General features: G+C 35.6%; 1 protein-coding gene across 1 annotated transcript; it reads right to left on the bottom strand.

The window, feature by feature from the left end:
• Positions 1-220: 220 nt before the first annotated feature.
• On the bottom strand, positions 221-3,620 carry LOC120182505 (transcriptional regulator STERILE APETALA-like; the record flags this gene model as incomplete). Its single annotated transcript, XM_039187473.1, has 2 exons — positions 221-1,330; positions 3,387-3,620. Coding segments are annotated over 2 exons (1,344 nt in total), but the record flags the coding sequence as incomplete, so codon positions are not given.
• Positions 3,621-14,492: the final 10,872 nt, after the last annotated feature.

Below are 14,492 nucleotides of genomic sequence, written 5' to 3'. Positions count from 1 at the left end.
TAAAATAGATAAGAACCCCACCGTAATTTACCTAATATTTAAAATAATACTATAAATCCTAAAATGAAATCATAGCATTTGGGTTAAATTAGAAGTACAAGTAAAGAAGAAAAGCGAATTAAAGGATTGTGAACTTTTGTGTCTTTTCCTTGGTTAATTTTAATTGGAAAATAAAAAGCCAATTAATTCAGACTTCCCTTCCACCATGGCATCCCTTCCCTTACTGAGCACCAAAATCCCAAAGGTGGATCGTCGTGTCACCACCGGCCACCGCAACGTGCCGGTCATCTGCCACCATCGCATTCACGGCCCCTACGTTCTCGCCGAAGCTATACAAGTATTGCCCATGCTCTATTTCCCATACCCTTATTACACCACCTGCGCACATCACCGCGTACCCCAAGTTCATGCAACTCATTATGTTCCCTAACCGTGTGTTGAATCTACATACCTCATCTAATGTCTCCGCCCGCCGCACCGTTGCCCTGCCACGGTTGTCCACAGTGATGAACGCCTCGTTGTTGGAATCCAACGAATTCACCATCAGCCCTATCCTACTCTCACGGTCATGCAATGAAAACTCTGGGTTTCTCAAGTCTAACACCATGAACCTATTACTCGTACAAGCAACCGCCGTTTCCCGATGAGTTACCCTGACTCGACCGACAGTTTCGGTTAGCCCCGTCAACATGTGCCAACCCCTCAATGATTCTCGGTCGGTTAAGGTTGTGTTCATGTAGACGAGATCTTCGGTGTTTCCATCCCAAATGTGGATAGCACGGCCAGGTACACCGGCGTAAAGCCCTACCCACCAACGCCCACACCCGGTGAAATCCACCAACGAACCGTCGTCGACGATGTTTCCTACGTGAGCCCTGCGCGCCTGTTGCTGCCCGTCTATGATGGCCACGTGGATGTCTCCGTCCAACGTGGCGAATATCACCCTGGGGTCCGAGATGATTATGCCGGATACGGCGCGTGAGAAGCGGCCGAAATGGTCTCCGTGTTGGGGGAGGAAGGTGCCAACGTGGAGGCGGGTGGCGAGTTCGAAGAGGCGTATGGTACCATCGGCGAAACCGCAAGCGAGGTGCGTGTCGGAGAGGGTAAGACAACGGCAAATCAACCCATCGGAGATATCGACGCCTGTCGGATCGAAATGGAGAGTCTCGTGAACCGATCTCCCAAGACGAAAATTCTGAGACGTTTGATGACAGTATACGTATTCCTCATGCCACGTGGCGTGCATGCGGTGGGTGCGACCCCATATGGAGCTAGTAAGACGCTGCCACAGTGGATCAGACCGCGATACTGCTTGCCACGTGGAACAAACCTGCATGAAAACAGATTTCACGTAAGAAACATAAGGCAATAGTTAAGATTTCAGGATAAATTACGTATTTAATATCTCAGTTATTACTTTAGTTTCATTTTAGTCATCAAATGATTTTTATCTTTTAAAATTATATATAATGTTATGATTTTATTTTGAACACTCACACTCAAAAACTAACAGTGATAATAATATATTATAAGATAATATCACATCATTATCAAATAATTTATCCAAAATTTATCACAACGAACAGAGAAAAAACAAGTAGAATATCGGATTGGAAAGATGAATATTAGTGGAAATTAGTAAAGGGACAGTGGCGTAAAGCAGTGGCATGCGCGTCATAGAATTTTAATGACAAGAGAGTTGAAGCTTGAGCAGGCAGCTGCTTTAGGGTTCAGATGTCAGAAAATTGCAGACATCTTAAACAAAAAAGATGACAGTTTTTCCTTTGGTTTTTGCAGAGCAATTGTTTGAATTGACTTGTCTTTGGAGCTTAAAACAAGTACAAAAAGACCTAATACACAAACAGACTGACACCTTTTAATTAATTCATTTTTATCTGCCTTACAAATGGCTACAAAATCACCTTCTGCAACAAGAAAATGACAAAGAATCCAAGTTTTTTTCCATGTTAATGAAAAAGCAGCAAGGAGAAGAATACCAAGTATTAGCTTAGCTGTGGTCCATATATATATATATAATTGAAGTCTTTCATTTCCTAGAAAGGATTGGGCAAAAGCTAGTGTAGAGAATATAATAGCCTTCCCCAGCTTACCTTTTCTCTTGGACTGTCACCCCATACTTCCACTTCTTCCCACATACCTGCTGCTCCATTTCTCCTATTATTTTATTCTATTAAATGTTTGAAACACTGAACCAGAAACAAAAGAAAGAGAATCCAAAAACTTGTTCAGCTAATCTGTGAATCAATTTTCATTTTAGGTTGTTGGTGACTGACACATGATAAATACAACAGTAACCGAGAAAACAAAAGGGTCTGAGACTCTAGAATCATATTCTAACCAATGTATATGAACACAACAGAAAAGAACAAAAAAGAAGTCATCCCAACTCAGCCTCTGGGCTTTAAGCAAAATATATGAGAAGACCCTTGTCTCTGATATGACAAGGAGACGTCACTTCTTTTATATTTAATCAAAAAGAATGGGTTCCATGTGCTTTTTTTCATTGCACATTGCCACATGCAAGCCTTTTGACTGATATTCATCTTTAAAAAACCCAAAAAAAGCTTCAATGTGATGTGATAAAGAATGGTGTATTCTCGAACGTCAGATCCGATCGCCTTTCACTATACATTGTACATAGATTGGATAACATGATTATAATGAAGTAATTTGAAGTCTCTTTCATGCTAGTTAATGCTACCGATATTTATCCAACTTCCTCCTACTGGGGTGATAGAGAAGAGTATCTTAGGCACTAAAGTTCTAAACTATACTGCATTTATAATATATAATAGGTTTCTCTCTTCCTACATGTTTGCATTAGGAAAGATAATCCATGGATTTATCAGAGAAACAAATGGAAGGGATTTGTTGACCTATAGAAGAAAAGGGTGTTGCCAAGAAAGGGAAATTCAAAAAATGAGCCCTAGCTCTAAATATATGAAAAGAACATCCAAAAATAGACTTTTGGAAAGAGCTAAAAAGGAAATAAACTAGCAACCCTTTGCCTAAGATGAAACTACAGCACCCGAACGGGACATAAATTTGAAAGAAATGGACCCATCCAAAGGCTTGGAGACACTATATATAAGCATTTACTCGGCTCTACATTCATTGGCTAGAGTTCATCAAAGAATAAAAGAATAAAAATCAAAATCTGGGTAACAGAATCTGTAGAATTGCTGTACATTTTCAGGGTTCAAAGCGATATTTTTGACCTGTCTATGATTTTGTCCTTTCTCACAACTTAATATCTTGTTAAAGCAGTGATTTTGCAGTGCCATCATAGTGTTACATAGATTGGTAAAAGTCAAAAATCCATTCATGATTTCTCTAAGGGGAAAATAAATGACTGAAGAACATACCCGAAACAAAGTGGCAAGTGCAGCAGCAGCAGCAAGGCGGCCAATGTATCGACAAGCATCAATGGCAACTCTTACAGCAAGATCTTCGATAAAAGGACCGGGCCAGATTTCGTTATTGCCACGTCTACGAGTCAAAGAAGGACCTTCGAAACCATGCCCACCATGTCCTGTACCATTGCCATTGCCATCATCAGAAGAAGACGAAGACGTTGATGATGGTGATGGTGATGATGATGAAGAAGAAGAAGAAGGAGAAGGAGAAGACATCATTAAATGGTGATGAAAGCTATAAAGGAGAAGAAGAAATGAGCAAAACAAAAGAACAAGGACAAAAAGGTTAGATAAAAGACACTAACTGGGGGACCCAAAAGAAGTTGTTTGAGATTCTTGGATTTATATTACCAGAAATTTTAACTTTATTTCTGTAAGCTACGACCCATACATAGTTAGTATACACACATTATACATCAACCAGTGTATTTATACACATCAAAGACATACATTTAAGAAAGTGATGAACTTTTCCCGCCCTGCAAAGACGGCGGGGAGTTAGTTTCAGGTCACATGAGAAACTGATGGATTTATGGATTCGCCACAGTATTTTCAGTTGCTTTTCTAGGAGTATCTCTCTTTTATCCAGCTTTATCTTTTATCCTCTGATATTGCTATTTAGGTTAAAGAAAATACATGGAAAAGCAAAGATCAGTCTCCGTGTAGAAATGTCCATATAAATCGAAGGCGTGGGATCAGATTCAGTACAAAGAGGAGCCACGTTGGATTTGGTAATTGACCTATTCTCGACTAGTGTGGATGAAAAAAGCTACTCACAACGTCACACCAATCTTAGCTAAGCCAGGGCTCGCTGTGAAACTGCAGTTTCAATGTTCAATCTTTACTTGTAATCCTTTGCTCCTAACCAGTTCAGTATATTTTTTTTATTAAAATACAATATAGCATTAGGTTGGGGTCAGCATTCGATAGAATCAAATAAAAAAATTTTAAGTTATTCTAGTTGATGAATCATGTTTTATAACTCGAAGTTAACTTAAAATTTTCTTGAGTTGAGTCGAATTGAATTTTTGAGTTTATGTTTAAATTTGATTATAAATATTTATAATATTATGATATTATTTGATTCAAATTTAAATAACTTTTTATAACCATATACAATACATGTATATTTTTTTATATTTTTTTCATATGTGATATTCATATATTATACAGAGTCGAGGGGCTCGACTCAAACTTAAAAATCAATCCATTCATTACAATTTGAAATCAATTCGAGTCGAGTCAAGTTTTGCTCACCTCTAACATTTGGAATGTATTCAGTTCGATTCGATTTGATTTTTCAATAAAATATGAATTGAATCACACTTTGCAGGTTTTTTAAAAATTGAAATCTAAACCATAATCGAATGACATAAAAACTATGGCTTTCTATTCGGTTTGATTTTGTGATTTTTTATTGTTCATTATTTTTCAAAGTCAACATCCAAATAACACAAATTTAAAGCTTAAATCGAGTGTAAATATGTAAATTTAAATTTATAAAAATATATTATTAGTGTTAAGATTTTTTTATTTAAGTTTAAGGTTATATATGTGATTGTCAATTTAGGGTCTATTTGGTTTTAGGAAAATAGACTATTTTCATTTTTTTACTTTTTAAAAAAATAAAACGTTGAAGAAAACGTATTTGGTGGTAAAATTATAAAATGATTTCTATAAAATAAAAAAAAATGAGTGAAAATATGAAACATATAAATGGTGTGTTTAGTGCTCTCTTAGAAAATTGTTTTCAAAATTTAAAAGATAAAAAATTACAGGTTACACATTTTAACTTACAGAGCAAAAAAAATCATCCATGTTTATATTTGCAATTAACGAAAAGACCGTCAATACTTTACAAAATTTAAGCTTTAATGGCAGAATTGACTCTGAAACCTTCAAAACTTGTCTTCTTCTCGTCAGTCATCACTCATAACTCGTATTTTGAGGATTTTTCTATGACACTAATATTTATATATGTTTTGCTAAAATTTATGATATAATTGGAGAACCTTTCTACAATTCTTACTTTGAGTAAATGCTCTTCTAAAAAAATTATATTTTTCAAGCGTATAGTCATACTATATTTAAACAATGATCAAATTTATGTAAAATTGTTCTTTGCATCGGAAGTAACTACTGTCTTTCAGGGTCACTAACACTTGATCTTAAAAAAATCGAAAGATTTTATGCCTATTAATTGTTCTTTGCATCAAATTGAATTAAAATATTTGTATAACTACTTTTTAAGTTAATTTAATTATACGAGTTAAAGTTCTAATAATATCTTTTGATTTAATTCACATTTAATTATTTTATTTTAGTGCAATTTCAAATCCTAATAAAAGTATATTTCTTTAATTACTTTTTAACCTTTTCTTTTAGTATTTAAATATCAATTATCTTAAAGCTCATAAATTACAAGTTAGCTGCTGGTACGATGGCTTTATATTTGTCAGGTAAATAACTAACTTCATATGAAATTTATTATTATTTTTATGTAGTTTTTTTGTTTAATGTTCAGCGATAATCTTATATTTTGAAATGCTTGTAACTTGTATCTTCTGTTCGTCCTTGGTTTTTAAATTTAGCTATATTCAGTTATATATTGATTTGTATTTGAATATCTATTAATATATCTTTGTGCTTGGGGCACTGACACAGATAGTGAGATTCTAATTAAGGTGCGTCTATTACCGGTTGAAAACTATCTTTAAACTCTATGTTAGTCCTTAATTCACCCATTTAATTATTGTAATATTTTTTATTGATTTCAAAACTGTCATTTATTTAATCGTATATTATTATTATTATTATTATATATTTCTAATATTCATATTTTACTTTAATTAGTTAATAATTATTTGGGTACCAGACACATTTTTTTTATTAACCAAATATGTTTTCTACTTTTTGGAAAACTGAAAATAAAAACTGTTTTCTAAAAATAAAAACAAAAAATAGAAAATATGTTTTAGAACCAAACTACCCCTTATATTTGTGTTTTGTTTACTTTTCCTCACTGATTTCAAATAGCATAATATATTCACTTTTATTTTTATTTAATTAAGATGTAATCATCATGAGTTAACTACCGTTAACAATTAACAGATTAGGTGACTTGGTATTTTAGTATAATCACACATTTTGTCTCTGTTATTTGTATATTATCTCAATTTAATCATACTTTCGAAAACTAGAAAAACTCAAGAAACTCATGAATTATGGGCAAAATGTGACAATATTTAAAGTTTAGAGCCCCTAATATTAGGATTCTGGTATTTTTTATGAAACAAAATCTTATATTTTGGTATTATATCTTAACTTTAAATTTGTTCTTTAAATTACCAAATTTGTGTAGGCTAGACTACATTTTATTAAGTTTGTTATATCTCGGTAGATGATCTCCGAAAACTATTAATTTTTCGCGAAGGAAAAATTTGGACAAATCCCTCTGGAGCTTCCAAAGAGTTCATTTACAAGTGTCGATTTTGTCAAATAAAATAATTATAATCTCTAATAAATAATGGAATATAGCATAGAGAAGTAAAGTTGATCTATCCGGACTAAAGGAATTTCAATATCGTTTCCTCGTTTCAATCTTTGGTTTAGATTTACAAGTGAGGATTTAGAATAAATATTAAAGTAATGAGGAAGAATACAAAAAATGTGATAATGGTAAATAATAAAAAATTCAATTGCGGTTTTAGCCCAAAGTCTTGCTATCTTCAAATTTGATTGATCATTGAAATTAATTTTCTTCCTTGATAGTACGTTTGTTACAAATCTATAAGACTCAATCCCGTAACTAACTCTTATTTTTGTTAATGGAATTTTCAAATCAATTTCCGAATTACGATCTTTGAAGCGCGCCTTATTCTGACATGGTATACACGTATGTAAAGCGCGGTCCCGGGGACGCGCCTTAGGCCAACTAAGAGTATAGCGCAGGGCAGGGGCCGCGCCTTACCTTTAACACAATTATATTAGGCGCGAAACAGGGGCCGCGCCTTAGCTTTATCTATATAATTATGTAAGGCGCGGTGCAGGTACCACATCTTGTAGCTTTTCCCGGCTATAAATACCCTTCCCCCGGGGTAACTCCTCTCGATTAGAAAAAAATTAATACAACAATTCGACAATCTTCTCATATTTGATTCAGAAGTTCATACGATTTTTCGTTATAAGGTAATTTTGTGATAATTTTTTTATTATACTTATTGTTTATTATGATTATTTGAAAAAATATTATACTAATTGTTGTTAATTAATGTCTGTGTTTGTAAAATTAGAAAGCGGGAATATACGTCGAAATAGTTTTGTGGTACAAGTAATAATATAAAATTATATTATTTAAATTATTTACGTTTATGTGTAAAAAATTTATTTTGTTATATTTTCGTTCATATATTATTTATTTAATCAACATTGTTTCAGTTGTTTTTTTTCATATATAAAATTGCTGCACTTTTAAACTCAAAGAATGACTCGACTTTCAGCTATTGTTTATTATGATGGTGAAATTCGAGAAGATGAAACCGACGTTGTTTTCGTATCAAATGAGTGTGTTAAAATATCATTGAAGAGAAACATAACTCTTGAGGAGCTGATAACGAAGATTTCAAGGAAGATTCATATTGGAAGTAGTAGAAGAATATCGTCGTTGCAGTACAGATTTCCAACATCATTGTTGTATTAACTTATACAGTGTTCGAACTTTTGAACAATGATGATGTTGAAATGATGGTTGAAGCTCAAAGTAATTATTCAGACGCCGATATTGAGATGTATGCAAATTTTATTCAAGTGCGTGCTATTCGGGGTCAATCATTAAGCTCCCACTATGGGTTGGCTGACGACAGTAATGTGTAATGATTTTAATGCCATAATGGGGAGACATTCATCCGCAACTCCTTACGATATGTACCGAGATGGGTCGACGAACAATCCGTATGGTAACATCGCGTCTAGTTCAAGGGGAAGGCATTCATCTGCAAATCCCTTTGACCATAATATGGAGATGCCATCGACGCAACAATCTGTGTAGTTTCCATTTGACACGATGGCTTCAAGCTCCAGGGGGAGGCATTCGATTGCGAGCTTTTTCGATCTGAATGTCGATATGCCTTCCAGTTCAAGGGGAAGGCGTGCAAGTAGTAGGTTCTTCGACCTAAATATGGAGAGCATGGAGGAACCATCATCTCCACCAGAAGAACCGCTTCGTGAGCCTGGTGCGGATGGTGCTGAGACTGGACTATTCATTCACCCAGAATCACCGCAATTCAACTCCGATGATGATGATGATGTGGATAAAGTTCCAGCAAATGTGGCACAAACTAACCCTCCAGCACACATGTATGAAGCTGATTATTGTGCAATGTATGGGCCAGAATTTGCGGATATGCCTCATCTCGGTGACTATGGATATTACTCATCAATAAATAATGGTGAGTTATATTTAGGCATGAAGTTTTCAAGAAAAGAAGAAGCGATGATGGCTATAAAAAATTACAATATTTGTAATTCTGTTCAATTGAGAGTCGACCGCTCCACGACAGAAAAATATGTATGTTACTATGTCCGACGCGAAAACGGATGCAATTGGATGGTTCGCGTATCGAAAAGGAAGAGGAAAAACAACAGATGAGAACTAACAATATACAACGGTCCTCATACATGTTGTGCTGGAGGGGTCAACCAAGATCATCCCAACTTAGACTCTGAAGTGATATGCCAAGCCATCATGCCCATGGTAAAAGCAAGCTCTCATATAGCTGTTGTTGTATTGATTTCAACTATACAATCGTAGTATAGGTGCACTGTCTCCTATAAAAAAGCTTGGTTGGCAAAACAAAATGTCATTGTCAAACTTCATGGCGAATAAGATGCATCTAACAACAAACTTCCAGGATGGTTTAGGCTGGTGCGGAGGTTGAATCCTGGGATAATTGTGGACTTCGAAACCTCCTATTTATACCATAATGATCGAGTTCTCCGCGATCGATGCCAATTCTACCGGGTTTTTTGGACTTACCCACAGTGCGTTAATGGTGTCAAATACTGCAAGCCTGTGGTCCAGATCGACGGGACTTTCTTGTATGGAAAATACAAGTAAGTTTTATTATTGGCAGTTGTCCAAGATGACAATCGCAACATTCTTCTAGTTGCTTTTGCTCTTGTCGAAGGAGAAGATACAGATTCTTGGGCTTTTTCCTTCGAAATTTACGTGCACATGTTATCATGAGGGAAAAAAATGTGTCATTTCAGATCGCGGAGTTGGGATCAAAGCAACAATGGAGTCTTTGGGTCCAATGTGGCAACCACCCTTTGTCCAATGAATTCGATTGGATTTTGGACGACCACGCTCCCTCAATAATGTTGCATAAATTCGCATACACATCAAGACTATAACCATTTTGTGGATCATGTATACCTACTATCTGAAGTTTTTAAGGTATACGAATTTGAGTTCCACCTATAGGTAATGACAAAGACCCTGATGAGATTCAAGATTGGCTTCCGATTGTACCAAATCCAAGTTTATTGAGGGAGCGTGGTCGTCCAAAATCCAATCGAATTCATTGCGATATGGATATTCGAGAAAGATCTAGACAAGACAGAAGATGTAGGCATTGTAGAAACCCATGACACACTAGAAAAACATGTCCACTTTTGTTGTCATCAAGTAACAATTGATGAGGAAATGATGTAGTTGTTTATCAATTAATAATTATTGTACTTTAATTTGAATTTACTTCAAGTTAATGTTATTCGATAACCGCTGATGAAGATTAAAAAAAATGATACAATTATACGAGATTGGACGTTGGCGTTATATTAACAAATAATTGATATTAATGATACAATAAGTATTAAATGGTAAATGATAACCAAATTACAATAACTAATATTAAATGGTAATAAACAAAATAAATTAACAAAAAGTCCAACAAATTTATCAAAATAAATTCAAATAAATCCAACCATATTAACGAATTAAAGTAACCATTAAATGATAAATAATAATAAAAATTACAATAAAAAGTCCAATAAACAACTACAATAAAAAGTACTAAATACAAATATAATAAAAAAACAAAATCTATCGATGTCTGCGACGCAAATGTGTTCTACAAGGCGATGGTTGTCGGTCTCGAGGAGGATTTCTTCGTATCACTGGTTGTGACTCCTCGCTATTATCATCATCACCATCATCATCATCGTCATCATCGTCGTCGTCGTCGTCGTCTTGAGCAACTAAATTTTGTTGATGAGGAGTTGATGACGATAAAGCACCTCCATAGAATAAGGACCCTGGAGGTGTATGACTGACTATCCCTCCGGCCTGCGAAAACTGTGAAAACTCATAAAACCCAGACATCGCTAAGTGTGAAAACTGTAAAGGAGGTGTCTGTGCTGCGACTATGGGTGATGAGGCTGATCCCGCCAAATATCCAGCATATGAACCCTAAGTCGGATGTGCAAATATTGACCCATAATAGCCTCCAAGAGGGGTCATATAACTATGTGAAGGTGGCGGCGGTGGGGTCATAAAACTAGGTGATGGTGGCGGCAGCGGCATCGGGTAAGGTAATGGTGGTGACGACATAACATATGGTTGCGGTATGTAAGTCGTTGTAGACGGTGGCTGCTGTGAAGGTCCTGCTGGTGCAGTTGAGGCTGAACCGGAAGCACCTGCTCTCTTTCCACGAGTCGGGGGATGATGGTGCTATGTCGGTGAACGTCTCTGTCGACGTCGTGGAAAGTTCTGTCCTCGTGCATCCTCAGGAAGTAGAAACGGTTTCCCGTTACTGTTCAACCACTCATAATAACCTTCAGCAACCATCAAGAGGTCATTAAAAATGGGCTCTCTACGGGGAAAGAGCCGATGTTGATCCTCCCACAATACGACCCACTCATGATGCCTCACCAGCCAATCTGTATCGGTCTTGCCGCGTCTATCTATGCTATGCAACTCGTCTATATTGTGAGGTGCTTTTGGAATTGGTTGAAAACAACCAAATTGCCGGAGCACTCGATCAGTGGAGTGGCACTCGACGGTCGCATAACATATCAAAGGGACCATCGCCATCCAAACATCTGATGGGCCCCTCAACTCAGGTGGGATCACCGTCCTCGCATCATCATTAGAATATGACACCCATTCAAACTAAAACAAATATATATAATTTTTATCAAAATAATAATATAATTATATAACTATAATATAAAATCGATTTTTAAACATTAAAATTCATACATGTGTGCCAGCCTTCTGATCGATGAGCACCCTAATTTTTTCTAAATCATCCGGTAGCTCCTGATGATTTTTCCTATCAGTCGACCACCTATTCAAGAAAAAAATTATTATACGCTATATAAAATGATTAATATACGAAATCAGTTTTATAATTACCTCAAGAGTAGCGGAAATACGAATGGGTTCTTCACAATGGGACATAAAAAGGGAAATCGATACCATGCCCAAGACTGCAGCAGGAGGAGACATCCATCGATAGCATTTCTCCTATAATCAGTGGTTCGACACATCTCCCTGTACAATAAAGCCAAAACTGCCGAGCCCCAACTGAGTAATTCGGCCAGACGAAAGTCGACAAGATGTCGCAACCACATACAGTGAACTTGGTTACGCGATTTGTCTGGCATCAACAACCCTCCTATCAGCTGCAGTATGCATGCCCGTGCATACATTTTAACTTCATCATCTGACGCGTCCTCGCTCAACTCCCGAAAATTGACATCTAACCAATTTAACGGTATCCGACAACCGTTAAAACTTTCCGGGACACGTCCTAGATTATCCCGACACAAAGCAGTCCAGGAACCCTGCGCGATCCCCGATATCACATCTCCATCCACCGAAATCCCCAGGTGCATAGCAACATCCTCAAGTGTAATCGTGCAATCTCCGCACGGAAGATGGAATGTGTGGGTCTCCGGCCTCCACCGCTCTACTAAGGCAGAAATAAAGTCTGGTTCTATCTTACAGTGACCCTGATATCTACATATGTAACCTAATCCAGCCTCTACTAAATACAGCAATACACGACTAGGTATCACTAACTTAAGATTCCTAATAAATGGATCTAATACACGGTCCTTCTCCTAAAATTAAATAATTACAAAAATTAATTCTTAATTTAGTAATCATGCATTAAATAAATCAATAAATAATTACTAATAATTTAAATTAAATTAAAACGTTAAAATGTTACCGTATCAGCAAAGTGTCGAGATATATGATTTTCATACAAGGAAGTAGACCGTCTTCCATTTTATATCTACAAAAAAATTAATTAAATAAAATATTAAATAAATTAAATACTTAAATAAATTAAACACAAAATATTAAAAATATAATAAAATATACCTTAGATAGAGATTATAAGAAAATTTGAGAGAAGTTAAGAGAATTGGTGTGATGAAAGTGATTGAAGATTAGGGTATTTATATGGAGGGATTTGGGTTTGAAACGTCGGGGTAGGTGGGTAATTATAGCTAAGGCGTGCCGCAAGGGCGCTCCTTTCTGACGCGTGGCAGATTATGGGGTAAGGTGCGGCCCCTGCACCGCGCTATACCTCCTTTACACACGTGTATACCATGTCAGCATAAGACGCGCTTCAGGGGTGCGCCTTACTCCACGTGACATTAAATCAACGTAAAATGTGTTTCAGGGGCCGCGTCTTTCTACAAAGGGTGTTAGATCGGGAAATATAGTCTGAACGGTACCTGATCGAGAATTATACTGTTTATCGGTGATATATCAAAAACTCATCAAAAAATTTAAACATCACTTTATTTAAAAAATCTAGTATCTTATATTATTAGACAAACTAATTGTTGATCGTAATGCGATAACTTGACCGATGACTTGGTTTTAAAATACAGGTACGACCCTGACAGCCTAAAGTACTTGGGCCCATTCTCAGACCGAATCCCTGGTTATTATGGTGGGACACAACTGGATTATCAGCATACCTCATACATTTGCAAAGAACTATGAGCTCCATGTTGGAATTTTCATTTTTTTTATAATCTAATTAATTGATTGAATCAAAATTTAGTTCGGTTAACTAATTGGGCAATTAGATATTTGATTGGTTAATTGATTTTTTTCTAAAGTTTGTTTATTGGTTAATTCATTTGAAACCTATTGATTAATCGAATTAAATGAAAATACTGAACTCATCAAGTGACCTTAGAGGTTAAAGGAAATATTATTCTCCCTAGAGGTCCTAAGTTTGAGTAATTGTGTCTACAGTACGCGCACTTATTGTCAATGCTTAAGAAAGATTATGAATAAATACTATATTGTAATGATCTCATGCTATTAAAAAATTTAACTAAAATATTAAATATATTATATATAAACCTATTAAAAAAAATACCCAACTATTTTTTAACCACATTAGACCCATTCAACTTTCAAGACCCAATAAAAAATTAATTCAAATGAAAAAAATTTCCTCTATTAAATCCAAATTAATCTAATTAAAAAAATTGCAACAAATTTCGATAAATTCGAAAACTAACCAAATTAATCGAATTTTATTTAACTCGATTAATAATTTTCAAAAAGAAATTAGTTTGGTTAATAATTAATGGCAAGTTGTGCTCATGGGATTTGTTGAAGGACTTGACTCGAACCCGATTTATTCATGTGGTGTTTTTCATCCATTTCGTTGGCTGATGATTCCTTTATTTTCTCTAAATAGTCTGAGGTAATAAAACAATAATATTTGTTCATAATATTTCTTAACCACGAACAACACAAATACACCTTGCAGACGTATCTGTTCGAACTCAATACCTTAAAGAAAAAAACAACACTCCCGTCAACCATTGAAGTCGCTCGATAGATTCGGCTGATGATCCTTTTGTAGAATTGAAGGTTAAGGTGATCAAGAATGGCCGTTTGGCTTCTTTGTCAGGCTATTGTAACATGGAAGGGTCCCCATTGAGAACAGTTTTGGCCAGGCTATAAATAAAGCACAAGAAACATATGTAGCCATTTCTATAAAACCCTCAAAGGTA

The sequence above is a fragment of the Hibiscus syriacus genome, unplaced genomic scaffold (genome assembly GCF_006381635.1).
Source record: "Hibiscus syriacus cultivar Baekdansim isolate YM2019G1 unplaced genomic scaffold, ASM638163v2 tig00112673_pilon, whole genome shotgun sequence".
In the NCBI taxonomy this organism is placed as follows: Eukaryota; Viridiplantae; Streptophyta; class Magnoliopsida; order Malvales; family Malvaceae; genus Hibiscus; species Hibiscus syriacus.
Note: the sequence above shows the minus strand (reverse complement) of the source record. Positions and strands in the feature narration are given on the sequence as shown.